The sequence below is a fragment of the Anguilla anguilla genome, chromosome 4 (assembly GCF_013347855.1).
Source record: "Anguilla anguilla isolate fAngAng1 chromosome 4, fAngAng1.pri, whole genome shotgun sequence".
NCBI classification, from domain to species: Eukaryota; Metazoa; Chordata; class Actinopteri; order Anguilliformes; family Anguillidae; genus Anguilla; species Anguilla anguilla.
In genome coordinates this window covers 30945603-30960228 of record NC_049204.1, presented here as the reverse complement: position 1 = coordinate 30960228, position 14626 = coordinate 30945603, and the positions used below count along the sequence as shown (strand labels likewise).

General features: G+C 38.7%; 1 protein-coding gene across 2 annotated transcripts; it reads right to left on the bottom strand.

Annotated features, from left to right (window-relative positions):
* Positions 1 to 712: 712 nt before the first annotated feature.
* alg14 (ALG14 UDP-N-acetylglucosaminyltransferase subunit) lies at positions 713 to 13576 on the bottom strand. 2 transcript variants are annotated; one of them, XM_035412130.1, is made up of 4 exons: positions 13369 to 13576; positions 12629 to 12801; positions 10709 to 10831; positions 713 to 1795 (listed from the first exon to the last, which is right to left on the bottom strand). In XM_035412130.1, the coding sequence occupies exons 1-4, from the start codon at positions 13514 to 13516 to the stop codon at positions 1565 to 1567; spliced, it is 675 nt and encodes a 224-aa protein (XP_035268021.1). In that variant the 5' UTR covers positions 13517 to 13576; the 3' UTR covers positions 713 to 1564. The 2 variants fall into 2 exon arrangements, with proteins under 2 accessions (XP_035268021.1, XP_035268022.1); XM_035412131.1 differs by having other exon boundaries at positions 12650 to 12801; positions 13369 to 13572.
* Positions 13577 to 14626: the final 1050 nt, after the last annotated feature.

Sequence of the window (14626 nt, the reverse complement as noted above, 5' to 3'; positions counted from 1 at the left end):
CCAACACCAATGTTTCATTGGGAGGCTGAACTTGAATTGCTGCCAGTTTCTTCACAACATCCATTTGATTTTACAGTATTCTTGTTAATTGGCAAGATTACATACATTGTACCTCCCCCTGTGTATTGAAGCAGTGGAAGAGATTTATGAAACTTGGTGTAGTTTGAAGACCTCAGATGAAGTCTTCTGTAGTCTGCATTGGAGAATGAGGAAGATCCTGTGAAGTCTTGGACAGTGGGACCCCAGATAAATACAAATAATGTGCTGTTATTTCTCATATTTTCAATTCATCTTCACATTTGGAATCACGGGACTGTTTAAATAAGACTTGACAGGGTCCTGTTTTCCACCATGGTACATATTTTGTTGAATTCAAAAAGGTCATTGTTCAAATTTCAGGAGGAAAAATCCCATTGCTATAACAGAAACAGCAATGCCATACACTACTACGCAGAACCATTTTCTTAGTCTCTCTTGGCTTTACACTTTATTTCAAAGGCAAGCTAAAAATAGTGGGATGCTGAGCTGATCTCATAACGTATTTCCCCCTATTTTTTGTATTGTGCGGAAAATCAAACAACTCAATTATTCTGTTTCCTCTCCTAAGCAGTGCTATCAAGGGACTGTAGTGTTCATAGACATGGACAGGAAACCTTTGACAATGGAAATCTACTGGCAGAAAATACCCATCCTTCAAGGACACAAACAAAATAACTTTCAAAAAATGCTGTAATCTGCACAATAACAGCCTTTGTTTTTTAAATACATAATGTATCTTGCCTTCCATAGCAAAAAAGCTTGAATGCAATCCAAATTTATAAGATAATTTCAATCACCAACAGCAACATCTGATGCCACCCCACAAATATGCCTTAATTTGTATATACGGTTTCTGATGTGTGAAAGAGATGTTTGAAAGAGCCCCCAAGTAAAATCTGTCAAAACTACAGTGCTACAATAAAAAGGGAAATCCCCCTTTCCTTTTACAGGGATCCTTTATAAAAAATCAAACTGTAGAAGAAATTTACAGATTTCTGAATGTCTGAAACAGACAGCAAATTCTCTGTGAAATGACACAGTTTACCACCACTGCTTACAATATTCATGTGGAGTCTTGTCTGCAACATTACGGCATTCTTTCAGAACAAGCTTTCAAAACAGTCACACCTGCAATAGTGCAATACAGGACCACTTTCTCCACTGGTCTGCTTATACAAGGAGCGCAGTCATTTGGACATTTTTGTGCACTCATATAATCAGAAAACCTAGATGACCTCATAACCATATACATTCAATCAGTTAGCATGACTTACTTTTTAATCCATTTTCTTCCTTCTGTGTACAATAATGTCTGGAATATGTAACATTAGTGACACATGTAACAGACTGTACAGTATTCAACTGAAGATTTAACCAAGGTTAAAATGCCTCCTTACACAGGAGTACTGTGTGCTGTAATAACATCATCATTACACAGCTAAGCAGGCAACCCCCAGGAAGCAGATATATAGGGCTTCAGCAGTGAATCGGTAAAAGCCACTGTGGTTTTTTTCCCCCTGGTAGTTCAGACTATTCTTCCAATGTAAACTGATCTGGGATATTTGTCTTTTAGGGTTGACCACTGCACAAAGAAGTAATCTGAGAGATGGTAGAGGATCTTTCCAGAGAGGGAGAGGGTCTCCACTCGGCAAATGCTCTCCACGTAGACGATGAGCACCTTCTTCACTCCCAGAGCCCCCAGGAGCAGTCCCGCCACACAGAGGGGGACACATGTCCCTGGACCGTTGCACAGCACCTGAAACAACACACAGGACCGGGAATAAAAGTGTGTTTGGACAGCATGGAGGTCACTGGGCTCACACATCGCAGAGAGGAGGAGACATGCAGGGCCTCTGCATTGAGAAATGACACACACAGTGCTCTGGCAGGCCCTGGATATTAAAAGAGAAACTCAGTGACTTGAGAAGTGTCGGTCATAAATTATGCTCTCTTTCTGTCTCCCTTTCTCTTGTACTCTATCGCCTCACAAGTGTTAGAGAAATACAGGGCACACAGGAAAACCGGCTATGGCAACAGGCCACGGAGTCTGTTGAATTAATCACGGAAAACTTTTGCCGAAGCCCATCCTTGGCAAGCAATAATAAAAAAATAAAAAAAAATTGTAGGATTGTCTTGACAACTGAGAATCACAATGAGTCTGAAGACTTCCACTGCAGATTAAATGAGTGAGCACTAACATTTTTTGGTGGTGTGTTTTGGACTCAAAAAGTTTTTTTGTGTGCAGTGACTACACAACCAACTAACCAAAAAAATAAAGAAATAAAAATAAAAAGCTGTTTGTTATGAAAAATTAAAAAAAAAAAATTAATACTTTTAAAAATTTTGCTTCAGTGATAATACCAATTATAACTGAACTATTTTATGAACTAGGAAAACCTGCCACATAATAATACATAAAAATAATATAAATATACAACCATTTAAAAAAAGAAAGCATAATTTGAGAAAAAACATGCTTAAAACAGCGAAATTATCTGTTAAGAAAAATGTACTAAGCAAGACATATTTAAACAATGAGGAATATCAAGTTAAGCAAATTAAATGCTAGAAAATTTTTTTAAAGACAAGTGTTATTGCCTGAATTTATGTTTATAATGACCATTAAGATTTTATTTTTGCAGTGTACACTGCAAAAATAAATATTTCTGTACACAGAAATATCTTCTTTTTAAAATCACTTTATCCATTTTGTTTGATTTTATTTCAGCGTCAACACTAGCAGTAACTAATCAAAGCAAGCAGGCAAATATCTATCTGCTGAATTTTGTTGATTGTTCAACAAAACTTTACACTAGCTCACAAATGTCTTTTCAGTTTGATGTTTAAAGTCAAACAGAGCCTTATACCTGCTGTGATCTCTTGATTTTGGGAAGAAAAAACTGCTTTTCCCACCTACTACTTCAAGAATAAAACAACCACATTTCTTTTCGCATAATTTACATTGAGAAAGCCAGTGAACTGATGTAGTAGGAATTTATGACGCACAGGTTATGGGTGGTAAAACGCTGCTATTCCACACCCATTTGTGAAGGTCTACTTTCGGGAAGGGGGTCATATATTGACCAACAGTGAGGTGCTGACTTCATAACAAAAGGTTGTGACTCTGAGCAGATTTAGACAGGACAGCTGCTACATTTGTTCTGACAGAAACCACAAGCAGACTATTGCAAGCCGTCTTCAAGACTGTGCTAATTAGAATCAACACTTTGTGAACCAATCCAAATGAGTCACGCACAAGGGTTGATTATTGCAGGCTTGGTACAGTCTTTCATGTCCTTTACTGAATATTAGAAAATGAAGAGCTATAAAGCTAACACCTTCATGAAATGAGAACCCTTTTCTAGAACTTTACATTATCAACACTATACTTTGCTACACTGTTCCTTAGAAACAGAGGCTTAACTTAATAGAACCATTATTTTTCTTTTTTTTTGGTTTTTCTTCTAAACTGGCAAACAAACAGTTTGGATAGCTTTTGATTGAATTCTGTTAAAGTGTCCTAAATTCTGTCACTCATTGACAAGGAAACACAATGGAAAGTAAACAGATTACCCAATATCTAAACCTGTTACTGTGCTACATATTTTAGGGAAAATGCAATGTCTGAGTTGAAGGATAACTTCCAAAACTCACAGTGGAGAAGGTTACTGCACTGAAATCACAATGCTCCAGCCTCCTGTAAGAATGCTCTTTGTGAGGAAAACCGTATTTTCGTTGAGATATATTGCTAAACCTGACAAGAACATTCTTAGCATACTTTCCCTTTAGTGCCAAGGACCCTGACTATCAGTGCTGGCTGACATTCACACTCCGCTCTGAGTTTGTATAAGCCATGATAACACAGTGATTCAGCTGCAATATACTTATAAGCATTTTACTACCAGACATGCAGATGTCTATAATGAGCAGCTACATGCATACATACTAACACACAAGCACACATGAAAGCACACACAGTCACACAAACACACAGACACACGCAGATGCATGAGTGCGCGTGCACACCCCGCCCCCCCCCCCCCCCCACACACACACACAAAGTTTTCAGCACAGATTCCAACATACACAGTTAAAAGCCACACATGCTCCTCGTCGTCAGAGGGTGATAAGAATGTGCGACTGCATATTTTAGTTTCCGACTCCAAACTCAGAAATACAGCAGACTTCCTTCTGCCTTGTATCACCTCCTGAGTAAAAGGCTTCTCTTACAGGGGGAAAGGATCCAAGCTCATCTCCGGCACTGGTCACCTCTCATTAAGTGGAAAACAGACATACAACAGAGACCAGATGAGGGGAACGGAAATTATAAAGAGAGTAAAAACTGTAGCATGACGCATTATCTTTGCTCCGGGGCTGGTTAGGCAGGCCTTTAGTTTTTCCTCACCGATACGGCGGGGTTAGATGACAAATTGCATAGGTTTTGTGTTGACACGAAAGCCATGTTAGTGCCTGAATGAACCCATATCCCAGTCTTCCATGCCTGAAGCAGCCTGAGGATCAACACCTCCTTACTTTTACTATGTCAGTGAAGACACAGCATGTTCAGAAACCAATAGCATGTCACAGCAAAGCAAGTGTGTGTCAGAGTTTCGAATAGTGATCAAACACTGTCACGTCTGCACCGAGCAGACACACTAACCAAGATGTCATCAACAAGAAGGATCGGCTCTATTCAACAATACAGAGCACGGTGCATTTCATCATATTTAAGACACGACAGGTGACTCATTGTCGTCAGCTTGTGTCACTTCCTGAATTGCTCAGGAACATATTGCAGACGTGTTGAGTCACAGCGAAGGTGTTCAACACTTAACAGTTTCAGCGCAACGCACATTTTTACACGTGGCTTGAATGGCAGTATGATAATAAGGCAACAAAAAATTTGCCAACCGTGTGTCTGATTCTGCCTTTTATTGGGATTTTGTTTCTGGGATTCACAGACAGAATGTCTCCCTCGACGAAAGGCAGCTGGTAATATTATACAAGACGAATGGGCAAGCTTCTAGCTCACTGAACCCGACAAGGGGCCTGGATGAACAGACCTTCTTTCTGCACAGCACGCTCATTCCAAGGGTCAGCGCGATTAAACGTAAGCACAACAGCACTGAGACTATGACCTTATATTCATTACAACTCAAAGAAATAAAGATTAATCAAGCAAACGATTCATAGCCCGGGTCTTCGTGTGCCTGTCTGCCAGACCAAACTCATTATGCGCTCATCACTTTGACATACTGCCGGTTTGTACAGCTGTTTTACGTAGATGTCTGTGAATGCAACTTTTCTATTATTACTTTTTGACAACTGGAGACATTTGGATCCAGAAACCAGAGGAAATATTACCGTGGCACCGTTTAAACAGATGGTGATTAACTGACATCATTAAACCAGTCTGAGAGATTGTTACTATTACAGTATGCCATTAGCTGGTGATAAAATCTCACTGAATTTCACACATGGAGAAAGACACAGACAAGAGGTAGTCAGGACCTTGATATGTTGACATTCTCGCACACTGATCAAGCAGTCTATAAGATTCTTAAGAAATTACAGAGAGGGGAAAAGGCCACAGATGGCAAGGAAAGATCTTTCAGCAATCCATTCCAGTTTGAAACAATTCCCTCAAAAGCTTATACTTATGTACTTTTACTGAAAAACACATGTGCTCATACTGAAAAATGCATACGATAAAGCCTAAAGTCTAGAGGGCTGCAGGCTACAGAAGTTTACTTTGAGTGAAAAACTACATGTCGATGCATGTTGATGCCAAAAACTGGTAAGTCCATTATGTGACTTTAAAGCCATTATAATTTGTTCTGTTCATCACAGGAATGAAGAGTCTACGCACATACGCACAACTTTCCAGACCAGGAAAATTCAAGCCTTTCTGGCATTGCCCAGAACTAGACAAAGCCAAAAAAGAAAAAGAAAAAAGAAATCCCTGGAAATAGATCGTTCTTTGACTATACTTCAGAGTCTACAGCCGGTCCTGGAATTCAATCCGTGACCTGCCAAACGGACAAGAGCAGACATTTTATTAGAAATGCCTAACTAACGATTTGCACGGAGCAAAGCTCTACCGTAGAAGTCTGCTGTCCCTCCCTGCTTCTTCCATCTTCAAGAAAAACATGAATCACATGAATTCTCACCATCTCTCATTTGGACACCACCATTATAGTAAATCTCTAAAAATATTAAATGGAAAAAAAAATGGCTTTATATATTTTTTTTGGAAGATCGGCAAAAAGATACAGAAGGTAAGTATAGAAGGTAATATAATATCATGTAAATGTAAGCATGTGGTACTTTATTTAATTTTAAAAATGATAGAATTTACATAAAATTTAAATTGTGGACAATACTGGCATCATATAAATTTTTCATATAAACCACACCAGATAAATAAAAATTAGCAAATTTTTTTGTCAGTTTTCTCAAAATATATTAGAACCCTGGGACTGTAGATTCATTCTTCTGGGAGAACCATAGTTTTAAAATTGTTATATAACAAGTAATAGTGCACTAAATTCCACTACAGGCCTGTAAAACAAATCCATATGATACCATATCCCTCGATTTTTTCTGCTTCAGAGATGGAAAAGCTTTTAACACTGGCTCCCACTGTGGAGGTACTGTTGGGCTGGCTGGATCACGCTGACGCAAACAATCTGATTCTGAAGGCCAGGGGGCAAGTTCAGGCTCACAGATGTCCTTTTATGGAAAAACACATGTTCGAGACTGTCCAGTTTTCCTCTATTCTCCGCCTGACCTTCATTTTACACTCAAAAACATCCCACATCCCCAGCACATTCGGGCAGAGGCTTGACCATTGCGCACAATTTTGCTAAAACAAATAACTTTTATAAGCTTACGTACGAGCACTCAAACCAAATCAATCATTGACGTAACACTCAAGGCCAAGAGCACACTTAAACCATATTAGGAATAGCACGAGCCTTTCATTAGGCTATACATTTAACAAAACAAATCTAAAGTTCTTTTAAACTAGTCTTAATAGTGTATCTAGGCTTTAAGGGTAAAATGAGACAATTTAGTCCAACTAGAAGCTGATATTATAGTAAGGGGAAGTTAAATCCCTCAAGTAAAACAGGCCTTACGATGTTTGTCCAGATAAAAAAGCAATCTCCCACAGCAAAAATGAAGAATCCCAGTAAACTGTTAACCTGAAAAGAGTCTGGTTTTAATAATTGAGTATAAAATGCCCTTTCATCTTCGCCATGGGAGGAAACAAAAACAAAAGCATTCCTAAAATGAGCACAGCACATAGAGTGCAGGGAGGCAGGGATTTTTTTTTTTTTTTTTGCACCTCAGGAAAAAAGCCATGGGCTTTGCTTCCTCGTTCTCTACTGCTCTGGGTCATGAGCAAAAGCAGCCAATACGGGAAGGACAACACTGGTGAAAATGAAAGGACTGCAGGTGAAGAAAGAGTCACTCGAAGTGTGACCATGACAAAAGCACCATGCTGCTTCCCGTCTCTCTTCTTCTTCTCTCCGAGTGGGAGGACCGGTGCTGCGGAGGGGCTGCTTAGTCATGCTCCGCCCCCGACCGTCTCTCAGGCACTCGTCCCGGGAGACAAAGAAACCTGATGCTGGGTTCTTTTTTTTGCCCCTTAACTCCAAAGCCGAGCCTCACAGCTGGCTGGAGAACCAGTCCGATCCTGCCATATCCTGTGAACAAGGCCTTTCTCTGCTGCCTCTGCTATTATTCCACAGAAACAGAGAAGGAGAAGGAGAGACAGAGGCTCTGTTTGTCTGTTCATTCCTGTAGGAATACTATGAACAATTTTCACTCTCTCTCATTCTCACTCTCTCCTCAGCTAAAGAGGCAAGACTAGTCATTAATGAAGGAGACAACATTTACAATGCCAAAACAATTAAAGGTTATTCTGTCTTGGACTTCAAAATAATCTCTGACTGTGATTCAAATAATAATTTATTTATTTATTCCATAGTGAGTAGTAGAATAATATATACTTGCCAATTGGGATGGCAGGTATGCCATATCGCCAAGTTATGGCTTGGTGGGGCGGCATGCCCCATACCTATACAGCACAGAGAGTTTGGCACTTCTCAGGGTTTCCTGAGAAATAACATTGACCACAGACTCTCAGCCCTTAAAAACTTTAACTTCTGTACCTTCTGGCCTCATGTCAACAGACAGAATTCACAAACAACTTCACACTTTCATACAATAAAGCCCCAAACCTAAAGGATTTTGCATTTTTTCCTCCTCCTTCTGCTTTTTCCTGACGATTACATCATCACAAATGCTCAAGGCCCACAAAAAATACATCTTCCCACTGGACAGCTACATCAGCCAATAAAAACATCAGATACACACACACAAAGTGGCCATATACATAAGTGCACACGTTTGTACAAAAAAAAAAAAAATACATTGCAGGGGTGTTGCTTGTTTGCTCACTGTTAAAGCGTTTGTCTATGGGACCTTCGGATGAGTGAGAGGCTTGGGTTCAAATCACACCTTGAACTCAGGCAAATCTCTAACTCTGGCTTGCTTGATAACTAAACTAGTTTTTTTAATTATTGCTTTTTGAAATTGTATAATCTTTGAGGGAAACACATTTATATTTCTGAAATACATTCTCTATCATATCACATGCAAAACCCACATTTAAGATCAACTAGCTTGCTAACAGTTCAAGCAAGAGCAAGTGTATCACAGTACAACAGACGGCACCAAATTAAGCACCAAAATCTGCGTTGCTATTCGGTCCAGTAGGCAAAGTTGCCGGTCATATGGGAACTGGAGCAAGACGATGACAGCCAATTTCACTGGTCATAGCCATTAGTAAGTGTTTATAACTTTATTCCCTTATGCAGTGATGAGATTAAAATTATATCGCAATGTCCAATTCATATGTTTAGGAAAAGTCACAAAGGGGAAGCCATAGACTATGGTTTTCTTCATGGCAGGGACAGTATATTGATTTTCTTAAAGTGAGAACGGTCAAATTGACCACTGTGCCATTTCTACTGTTAACTACTTTTTAACAAGGCTACTGTAGCTACCCTGCAAATGCCATGTTTCTAAATTGATGTTAGCTAGCCCTATAGGTCCTCTACCGACATGCAAACAATTAGAAGGTCTGTCATGTACACAATGCCCCATTAAAAACACTTACATTTAAAAATATAACAAACACTTTCATTTATTTGTAATTCATGATAAAGGAAAAATGGCTGAATCCATGCCTATGTTTCTTGTATTTGCATTGAATAACCACATTCTCTTCAGATGGTAAGATGAAAAAAACACAGGGCCAAGTTACTTGTAATAATGTAGGAAACACTGGGCAGCACTGCTTTGGAATTTACAGCTTGTTTAATTTGTGTGACCTAAAATTCTTTCTTGTAACTTGGCGTAATTTTGATTTCAGTATTTTAATGGCAGGAATATATTTAGCAAGTTAGAATTAATGAATTATAGACAGTACTGCTTTGTATGTGTGCGTAACTTGGTGTTTTTGTATGAGTTTTTCTTCAAATTAAACAATATAAAATATAGTTTCTGCAATGCAAACATTACTTTATTGATTTACTAATTCCACAGTGAGTAGTGATTCTACAACACCTTTTAAATAATGAACAAAATACTTTTAAAAACAAGTGTGTAAGTACTGCTTAGGTCTAAGAACACGTCATAAGAATGAATAGAAGAGTTTTATCAAATTGACAAATTTTGTTTCTTGACGAAGCAACCTTGCTCAATTAAATTCTATGGTCTTCACCAAATACAATAGTGCTCAGAATATAATTTGAAGAGCAGAAAATTACAGCATCATAAATTGCTGAGAGGATAAAGTTAATTTAAACAAATGCACTTTTTGGGGCAATTTGACAGGAATGTGAAGGCCATTTCCACTAATTACTGATTACTAAATGCCTAGGTTGTGTTAATTAGAGGCAAAAGAAAGTTTTTAAAGGGTTTTCACAAAGTCACAAAAGTCTAGGTAATAGGTCACATAATACCAACCCACAATTATGCAAGGGTAAGACCTAAAGAGACATTGAATAATTCCATGTTTGAAAGAGCACAAGCTTCCGGTTAGTATTAAGCAAAAGTTTCCAGAATATGTATCTGCTGCTAGGACATTTTCTCATTTAAATGACCACATACAGCAGTCTAGTCTATAGTTAACCAAATGCAGCCAGTTAGAGACACTAGACATGGTTGGTTTATAGTATGGGCCATTTCTGCCACTTCGAAAGAATCAAATATGAAATCATGTTCACAGTTAAGACATCTCTCTTGATGTCTGAATGTGTGGCGGTGGCCATAATCGTGTTTACTCATTGGAATGCTGTTTCAAATTTAGTGCAGAACAGGGGGAGAAAACAGGCAGAGAGCAATAACGTTCAGCTGAATGAACTTTTTTTCTTCCAAAAATAGATCAAAACAACTTAAAAGCATACTAATTAATCATATACATTGTCCATAATAATGTATTATGGAAATTCATTTTTATCCAGTCCGCAGAGGATTTATTGACTGCTTTTTGCATTAAAGCCAACAATAAAATATTTAAGAGAATTTGGGGGAAGACATAAAGAGAATGAACTAAACCTTGCAAGTGGCAACAGAAGGCGAAGGCCCCTCAACCTACCATATCGGGCCTGAGCTTGAAGACCAGTGGAACTGAGTACAGGAGAGCATTCAGTGTGGTGAGAACAGAAGAGCTCCAGGACTGACGCACTTCACGACTGCGAGGGATGTGATGAATGGTAAACTGCAGTCAAGAGGATGACAGGGTGGCGGGAGAGCAGTTTCAGATGAGCACACATAGCTTTCAATCACTTTTGGTATCAACCAACTATAAAACATGATCATAACTCAATATTAACTGTGAATAAGTACAGCCCTATTTGCATAGAGTAAGTTTTACCCGAGAAGGTCCTGTAAAGTAAGATCATTTTTACTCATTATATGGGTAATTGCAGCAAAGCTTTCGTACGGGATAAAATAATCCCTGCTTTTTCACCCCAGTCACTGACCTTGTCACAAATGTTAAGGTTGACAACAAATAACACCAAAATTCAAGTGAAAAAATTACATTCATGGAGATTAGAGATTATATATTCATACAGGATTAGAATGTTCTATGGAGCTCCGAGTTCGACTGAAACACAGAAGGTAATTCAGGTGAGAATTTTTACTTTCCTGATTCCCAATAAAAGACATGGACAATTCATATAGAATTAATATCACAGGAGTAACAGGTGATAAATATAATTACAGGACGTCCTGGATTAAAATGAGCCCTGTGTGAACAGGGCTCATGTCAATTATTTATTGCTCATTTCAGAAGTGATTTGTCAATTAGAAATATTACACCTTGAATGTTTCTATCCATTCAGCACGTGAATATGCTTTATTCTGAATGAGCCATAAAGTAGCCTACGATATTTGTATTCTAGAAAAATAAAAGAGAACTACAGAGGAGAACTGCGTGAAAAGAAGAACAGCTCCCCACCTGCTGGTGAATATTAAACTTGCAACTGAGCTCACAGTTCCTATTTATGAATGGGAAATTTCCTGGGTCAACAAGCAGAGTTGTCTATCTAAAATTTGTAGTTTTACAGTTGATATCACAACAATGTATTCATCAAAATGAAAAAAGCAAATATATCACTGGGCAATAACAGAACTTCATTGTTTTCCAAAAATGCTATGCTATGCAAAGCAGCAAGCGATTATTTTTTATTACAAAATGTAGGTTGGTGTACAAGGTTAGTGTTCATAACAACACTACATGGCCAAAAGTATGTTGACACCCAAATATCACACATGGGCATTAATATAGAGTTGATCCCACCTTTGCTGCTATAACAGACTCTACTCTTCTGAGAAGGCTTTCCACTAGATTTTGGAACATGGGATTTGCTTCCATTCAGCTACAAGAGCATTTGTGAGGTCGGACACTGATGTTGGGCGAAAAAGGTCTGGCTCACGGTCGGCATGCCAGTACAGTTGAGTTTGTTGAAGCCTAGTGAAGCATGATTCATCACTCCAGAGAATGTGTTGATAAACAGTTTTTTGTGCTGAGGTTGTTTCCAGAGGTAGTCTGGGACTCTGTAGTGAGTGTTGCAACCAAGGACAGGTGATTTTTACATGCTACAAGCTTCAGCACTCAGAGTGGACCCACTCTGTGAGCTTGTGCGGCCTTCCACTTCGCAGCTGAGGTGTTGTTGTTCCTATATGTTTCCACTTCACAATAACAGCACTTACAGTTGACTGGAGCTGCTCTAGCAGGGCAGAAATTTGACGAACTGACTTGTTGGAAAGGTGGCATCCTATGGCAGTGCCATGCTGAAAGTTACTGACCCACTCTACTGCCAATGTTTGTGTATGGAGTTTGCATGGCTGAACACTTGATTTTATGCACCCGTTAGCACTGGGTGAGACTGAAGTAGCTGAACCCACTAATTAGAAGGGGTGTCCACATACTTTTGTCCATGTAGTGTATGTTTGTCATTGTCAACAAAGGAACCGTTCAGAATGAACGAAGAAAGATCAACGCACATAAATTTGCATTACCGCCATCTACCTTTGGTTGTACATCCATCCCATTTTTCGAAGTTTCCAGCGTTCGGATCTTGTCTTCACTCATTTTATCTGTGTCAGCGATGACGTAATGCCGGGGGCTATATGCAAGAGAGAGACTCTCCACCAAGCGCAGGACTTCTGTCGTGTGACCTCCTGCAATGTATAGGTGCAACAAGGATTGCTGAAAAATATTATCAACTTTGTCGAAACCTCCTGTTAGGCTTATCAACCTTTACAACTAACGACTCGGGTTGTTAAAGAATTAGTTACGCCTTCTAATTCTGGTTCACCAATAATCAATGTCCTCAGAAAAAACCACTTAAATGTAGTCCTTTTTTTATTTCAACAGGCAATGTAGCTACTACTGTGTAGCTAACAATCTTCTGAATCTCCGTTTTTTGAAGTGCTATCATGCGTATCTGTCCGTATAACCCTTTCTGTGCACTGCCTGATCAGGTAACCTTCGTAAAATCGAATGCACTTGCTGTGGTTATGTTTTAAGATTTCTGAAACGGTATATTTAGCAATTCTGTTAGCTAGCTAGCAATTTATTTCACAGATATATATTTCATAATCGTTAACACGATGTTTTCAGTCTGTGCTTTATTTGTAGTGCAATTAGCTACCTTAGATAACTAATGCTAGCTAACTCTAGTTAGTGCTTAGAATCTAACGTTACATAGCTAGCAAGGCTAAGAGGAAGTCACTTGGCTACCTTACCCGATCCTGCGACGACGAGCAAACTGATAGAGCCATTCTTTCCTGGTTTGCATTCAGATCCATTCCTCACAACACTCAATAACCGAATAGCAAAAATGAACACTACAAAAAAAATCCCAGCGATAACTCCCCAAAAAATTCCCATCATAACAAAACCTCAATTACACGAAAGCATGGCGATGTTTGTAACTACGGAAACTACTTGTGGTCAAACATAACGGACAACGCCCTTGTAAAAATTAAAATAGAAAATCTTTTCCCCAATGATCTGGAAACACTCATTTCAACCCCAGCCTGGCCTAAATCCTAAATTTAGGCGCAATTATAATCACAAATTTCCAAGGTTGTCTCAATATTCGTACATATTTAATCTAGAAATTGTTTACAAGTTCAACTGTATTGGGTTTACCTGAGTTACATTAGTCACCGCAGTATTGCTATTTCATGATAACACCTTCCAGCTGAAAATAATAATAATAATCATAATAATAATCATAATAATAAATTTTATTATTTTTTCTACATGTGCAACCATAAAATCTTGAATTTAAGATCACATTGGGGTGGTTGCCAGGTAATACTTCTAAGTTCTACTACTTACAAATAGAATTAATAAATTAATTTATAGAATGAATCAATAGACTTTTCCTGTTGTTGTGATCTCCCACGATGCTGGACTACACTACTGATTGTCCTACCTAACCTAACCATCATTTTTCTCCTCACCTGCGTTGGATACCTATTGTATGGAACTGAAAGCATGTCACCAAGAAGGTCAACTTCATCTTATCCCACACTTCCTTGTTCTCCCACAGTTTCAAGTTCTCAGTGAGACGTGGACAACATTTCTACTTCTGCAACTCTGCTGTTCTATATGCTATACCCCCCCCCCCTCTTTTTTCTTTTGTATTTCAAGCTGTTACTGTCACAAAAGCTACAACAAGCTATGTTAACTGAACTTTCCTGGCACACTTCCCTAAGACAGCCCTCCATGCTATCTTGGTAGATTATTTCCCTTTTCACAAAAATATTAATATCCCATTTATAGTTGTGGGCCCTATAACAATCTCCACCTACACACAAGGTTGGTAGGTAACATCACTGTGGTGTTTTTAACCTATCAGTGAGCTCTTGTAATCTACATTACTGAACTGCTTCAGGCTTTTTCTCTGTGGTCTTGTTTTCTCTCAACTTCAATGGCTCCTCTTCCAATTTCTCTTAGAACTCTGCACCAACTGTCATGTTCACAATGTTGTTT

Coding starts and splice junctions, on each gene's coding strand:
- alg14 (XM_035412130.1), bottom strand. CDS start 13,516: ATGATGGGAATTTTTTGGGGAGTTATCGCTGGGATTTTTTTTGTAGTG. Junction 12,802..13,368: donor GCTCGTCGTCGCAGGATCGG/GTAAGGTAGCCA, acceptor TATACATTGCAG/GAGGTCACACGACAGAAGTC. Junction 1,796..10,708: donor TCAAGCTCAGGCCCGATATG/GTAGGTTGAGGG, acceptor GTGTTGTTTCAG/GTGCTGTGCAACGGTCCAGG.